Source organism: Phaeoacremonium minimum (assembly GCF_000392275.1).
Source record: "Phaeoacremonium minimum UCRPA7 unplaced genomic scaffold PA7_03_scaffold_337, whole genome shotgun sequence".
Lineage (NCBI taxonomy): Eukaryota > Fungi > Ascomycota > Sordariomycetes > Togniniales > Togniniaceae > Phaeoacremonium > Phaeoacremonium minimum.
In genome coordinates, this window is record NW_006921241.1 from 142,984 (window position 1) to 148,983 (window position 6,000).

The 6,000-nt window shown below is 49.2% G+C and overlaps 1 protein-coding gene across 1 annotated transcript; it reads left to right on the plus strand.

Annotated features, from left to right (window-relative positions):
• Nucleotides 1-2,528: 2,528 nt before the first annotated feature.
• UCRPA7_4397 (putative minor extracellular protease vpr protein) lies at nucleotides 2,529-5,922 on the plus strand (the record flags this gene model as incomplete). The annotated part of the gene is made up of 11 exons (XM_007916942.1): nucleotides 2,529-2,654; nucleotides 2,744-3,085; nucleotides 3,150-3,213; nucleotides 3,261-3,357; nucleotides 3,415-3,472; nucleotides 3,535-4,892; nucleotides 4,960-5,078; nucleotides 5,148-5,271; nucleotides 5,335-5,422; nucleotides 5,605-5,747; nucleotides 5,817-5,922. The coding sequence occupies 11 exons, from the start codon at nucleotides 2,529-2,531 to the stop codon at nucleotides 5,920-5,922; spliced, it is 2,625 nt and encodes an 874-aa protein (XP_007915133.1).
• Nucleotides 5,923-6,000: the final 78 nt, after the last annotated feature.

Here is a 6,000-nt window from a genome sequence, read left to right on the forward strand (position 1 = left end):
CTCATCCGCTCATGGACCACTCAAACTTCGTCATGCTTCTCGAGGATCAGTATGCAGCTAGCCTCTCCGGACCTGCGAACTGTCCAGCCAGATGGGCCATTGTCAATGCGGTATTAGCACTTGCAATTCGAGCCAAAATGGCTCCAGGATCCGAGAACACACTATCCGATATCCCTGACGGCTTCTTCCAAAATGCCATCGCGGTCATTCCTGATATTATTCTGCGAGTGCCAAGCATGCTTTCAGTACAGGCATTTCTATCAATGGCCATGGTTGCTCAAGGACTTCCAAGTTCACATGTTTTCGTCATGTTAGTCAGCAACGCTTCACGTCAGTTGGAGCTCATTGGTTTGCGCCGTCTATTTGCGCATCAATCTCCTGAGTTGGAAGGAAGTGTGCAATATAAGAACGCGTACATCATTACGCACGCGCTTGAAAGAGCCGCAATCCAAGCCTATAGCAACGACCCGTTCCTTGGATGTTAAGCAATATTCGTATATTCGAGGTCAAGAATTGGCAACCGAGAGAGCAAAGAGTCTTCTTCGCTGTATGATCTACTCGTTCTGGAAATATATGTGAAAAGTCAGGATATTCGCCTGTCAGAGTTCGTGGTGCTAGCGCTGAAGAAGTCTTCGCGCCCTCGGATTAGATGATAGCAACAGCCAAAAGACACATGTTGGTGCTAAGCATTGATTTACCAATATCAGGGAGCACTAAAATGACACCACATCCCACGCCGGAGAAACAGGAGCCATAAGCCTTGGTATTTGTCCTAAAGCTATGGCACCTGCCTCATACTGACAGTCCGGTTCATTTTCATTCTGATTAGTTTTAAAGTGCGGATAAGAAGCGGTCTAGAAACGGCATGAGCAAGGTTTCCATCAGCAAAATCACTAATTATGGGCTGGGACATTTCCTTATCAATACCACCAGTACAGTACAATGAGCCTCGGTTTGATAGATTTGACCCATCATCCTGGGTTTCGTTCGAACTCAGACCCCCTGCTTTCATGATAACTACATAGAAGCGCTCCAAAATTTGGTTTGCTGTGCCTCTGACCCTCGCGTGTTGCCAAGCCTTGGCATTTGCAGTGTCCACCCACACAACCATACGAGTCTTTTGCTCTACAGCGAGATCAAACCTCCTAAGGCGAATTGTCCAAATTGTATGTTCTGTCAACTTCCTTCACGATCGAGTCTCCAGCGTTCCAAGAATATTCGCCATTTTTCTATCACTCTCATTCAGTGTCTCTTACAGCTCAACAACCAACAATTATCATCGGTCATACATCCGCTGAACAAACACCAATGAAACAGCGGATTTCGCTGTAGCCCACAATCTAGTCCCAGGACCATTCTTCTCATCTCCTCTAGTGCGAATCCTTCAAGTGCAGGGACCTCTAGATAAGGTTGGCAGGTCTTTGGTCCCCTTCTTTCCATACGTCGTCGGGACAATCAGCGGTGAAATGTCCAATCGGCAGCTTTGCCCCAGTGGACATGTTATTTTTAGATCTCGGCCGAAATTTCCAATCCCCGCATACAACATCACCGGGAGGAAGGGCTTGCACGTTTTTGCATCTTTTAAATCCACTCCGCTTTGAACGCCTGCTCGCATCGCCCTTTTTAATAGTCTGACTCTTATTTCCTTTAAAGCCTTGTCGATCGTTATCTGATACAGGTATCCATGTCACATATAGCCATCCTAATCTCTGTTGACTGGGAAAGGCACATCGATCACCCTTTTCATCAAGAAATTGGCACCCCTTTGTAAATCTAAATTCTTTGGTCGAAAGGAGTTAACAAACGGGAAGGAAAGAACGCTCGTTGCGCGAGGGATGGCTATCAAATGTGTACGTCGCTCTTGAATGAAAGAGCGTGGAGTTTTCGAGGCAACCCAATGACAAGGCGGACTTTGACCAGTCTCCTGGCACGTGTATTGACCATTTTAGCGTATTTCCATCTGGGATGCCATTCCCAACCTCCCCTCACTACAGATTACATGCTGGAGCCCAAGAGTCTGACATGCATGCTAAAATCATCTAGCCAATATTTGGCAGGTCTCCCTTTACTGACGCACTCTGAACTGACTCTTTGGGGCCTGGGCATGCGGGGGAGAGGCAGAGATCATGATAGTGTCGAAGATAGCCTTCTGGAAGACGTCTTTGCATCTTCCCGAATCATCCGTACCGAATGTCTCTTGTCTATCTTGGCGTAACGACGACCATTCAGGCAGGAGGTTTGTACTTCGAGCACGATATCAGCTTCACAATGTTCTCTCATCTGTAAGCAAGAGAAGAGCGAGGTTTTGTTTGGAGATCTGTGCCCCTTCTTGGCTCCAGATCAGACTGCGGCCTGTCTCTGATACATGGGCTATCCCCTCTTGTTTTGCCTGCCCAGGGTTAGAGTTACATTTATTATGAAAGGTCAGCCAGATTGAATGAGCATATAAGCTCACCCCCGTCTCGCCGACTCTTACTGGCAATGATCGATGTTCAGAGTCACGCTCATTCCCCTTCGGCCCAATTGAGATGCATATCACTCGAAGTATTCTCTCCTTCTGCCTTGTGGGCTCGACGCTCGCCTCGTACAAGGCGAGATCATCCGCCCCCTCCAACCCGGATCAGCTCGCTCCTCCTGCGTCTGACAAGTACATCGTAGAGGTCTCTCAGGTAGGACTCGCCTACATGAAAGGATAATCGGCCCTGCCATTGAGGTAAACTACTGATGTTTGACAAACACACAGGATGCCAACTACGATGCAGCCGTGAAAGAACTCGAGTCCCGACCAGGCGTCAAAGTGCTGAAGAAGCTCCGGTCATCTGTTTTCTCGGGCATATCTGTTAAAGCTCTGCATCACAGTACCGAGTCTCTCCAGGCAATTCCTCAGGTTGCACAAGCATGGCGCTCACACAGCATCAAGCTTCTGCCCAACATCGAGATGTCCACCTTCAGTGACGGTGCCGAGACGTCTAACTACTCTGTTCACGCCATGACCGGTGTCGACAAGGTACACGCCTCAGGAATCTTTGGCAAAGGTGTCAAAGTTGCGATCGTGGACACAGGAATAGACTATAGCCATCCCGCGGTGAGTGCAATTCATTACGAAGAAGATGTGCTTAGAAGTGCAGAGAAATGCTGATATCGGCTAGCTGGGAGGCGGCTTCGGACCAGGATATAAGGTTGCTGGAGGATATGACTTTGTCGGAGATGGCGGTAAGTTGCAAAAGTCGAAATGTGTGAAGAGATATTGATCAGATTAGCATGGCCCGATGAAGTTAAAACACCTGACCAGGACCCAATGGACCAGATTGGACACGGAACCCACGTGGCTGGTATCGTTGCTGGGAAAAGCGATTGGTGAGCCACGCTTAGATAGGTGGAGGCTGATTGATGTTAACATATTTTTCTGTGAAGGTACACCGGAGTGGCTCCAGAAGCTACAATTCTTGCGTACAAGGTCTTTACTGAGGCTGTAAGTTGCTTTCTAGAATGACCCATGAGATTTATTGTAACTGAAGATCTTGCCTATTGCAGGACTACACGGATGATGAAACCTTGATTGAGGCGTTCACGAAGGCTTATGAAGACGGCGCCGACGTCATCACCGCCAGCATTGGTGAGGATGATGGCTGGAGCACCGGACCTTGGGCAACAGTTGCTTCTCGCCTTGTGGACGAGGGAGTTGTAGTCACAATTGCCGCAGGAAATTCTGGCGAAGAGGGTCCGTTTCGCGCGAGCAGCGGCTCGTCTGGAGAGAACGTGTTGGCCGTTGCGTCTGTCGACCCATCCACTATTATCGCTATTCCCATCATCGCCAACTTCGTTGACAGCCAGGGGTCAGAAGCAAAGGAAATTGCTTACCGTCCTGGGCCTCTCTTGTTTCCCACAACGATGAACAACGTCTCTGTCTATCCTACGAGTCTTGACCCTACTGTGGAAGACGATGCATGCTCTCCCCTCCCTGCCGATACACCCGACCTATCCGACAAAGTTGTCCTCGTTCGCATTTCGACGCAATGCTGGGACTATGAACAGGTAGCGAATATTATACCCTATAACCCTCTCGGGGTCGTGTTCTATCATAACGAGGAAAAGGATTTCAGCGACCCCTGGGCCTGGGATCCCATGTTTCTGGGTGTCATTACAGCGGAAGCCGGCGCCGCAATGATAAAGACAATTGCAGCCGGAGGTAGCGTTACACTAGACTTCTCAGAGATTGACGGCTACGTCAACATGCCATTCAGTGGTGGCGGTATGGGTAGCTTCTTCACTTCGTGGGGTGCAACATGGGACCTGCAGCTCAAGCCGGATGTTGCCGCGCCTGGAGCTCTCATTACGAGCACGTACCCGACATGGATGGGCTCCTATGCAACTATGAGTGGCACATCAATGGCAACACCTTACGTGGCGGGTGTGGCGGCCTTGTATATCAGCCAGCATGGCGGCCGCTCAGTCCATGGGAAGCGCTTCGCTAAGATGCTGCACGCACGTATCACCGCCAGTGGTTCCTCGATGCCATGGCCGGGTAACGTGGCTGATGGCGGCAAGCATCTCGCAAGTCCGACACAGGTCGGAACGGGTCTCATCGACGCACGTAAGGTCCTTAACTACACGACACAGCTGTCTCTAGCACGATTTCAACTCAACGACACGCATCAATTTTCGCGGTACCAGAACGTTGACATCACAAACAACGGAAACGAAGAGGTAGTCTACACTTTCTCCCTAGAAGACGCTGGTGGATATGATGCATTTGAGACCGACTCAACCATTGCGCCTTGGGCGCCCGTCATGAATGACCTTAGGGGCGTTCGGATGTACAAGCTTAAGCCTGCAGTGAGGTTCCCAGCAGGCACCTTCCGGGTCAAGCCGGGACAGACTAAGAAGGCAGAGTGGGTGATCATATTAATTTAAAATATTTACGAAGTGTTGTTCATACTTATACTCTATTTCTTACAGATTCATCTTCACAATGCCGGACTTGCCTGCGGGTCGTAAAGGGGCAGACATGCCCATAGTTAGCGGCAAGATTATCATTACCGGCAGCAACGGAGAGCAAGTCTCTGTGCCATACTTTGGTATGTTCATGAGAAGAAGGATTTTGTTCTCCCTACATGGTATATAGCTAATTACGAATGCCCCTTTAGGTGTTGTCGGGGATATCAAGCGAGAGCTGCGCAAGAGCAAAATGTACTGGACAGGGATCGGATGGCCTCGTGTGACCACGAATAGTGGACCCGGTCCGATCTTAGATGTTTGGCAGAAGCCATAGTAAGTCTATGTTCATATTTACCATTATATTACTATTGTTATGCGCTAACGATCCCTCTCAAGCTGGGGCTTTGATATGACTACTGATAGTCAGGACTATCCCATGCTCCAAACCGCTTTGGTCTACGGCGCTCGAGAAATACGATGGGATGTAAGTTCTCTTTCAATTTTTTTCAGCACTATAAAATTGTTCAATTGTCTCCGCAAGGACTATAACTGTCTTTTCTCTTGAAGATTTATGAGCCTGGCTGGCGTGAGCGCACTTGGCAATACCCGCCCGTGCCCGGCGAGAACGGATTTATTGGTTCGGCGACTTTCTGGCGTTATTCACAGCGGACGTGGTTTGATCCAGCCACTGAGGACGTCAACGATGTCATTGCCATGCCTGATGAGTATCTCAACCGCCAGTTCCTACATGTGTACATGTGGTTTGGCAAGTTAGCAAACGGCACGCAGATTGCCCCTGGCAATTACACGTATGTATAACCCATCTAAAGCCCATCATAGGAATTTGTGCGTGATAGCAACTAATCATGGACTAATAGCATGCGAATTGCGACTCTACTGCCATTTGGCAACCGCTATGCATCGGACAACTGGGACGTCGCAGATATGCCAGAGGTCATGATTCTGCCTCCCAAAGAGACGTAGTGATTGAGTCAAGATCTGCAGAATTGACGAAGAAAGCTGAGATGTTGAGACAACATAGCTGTGACGGACCGTAGAGCG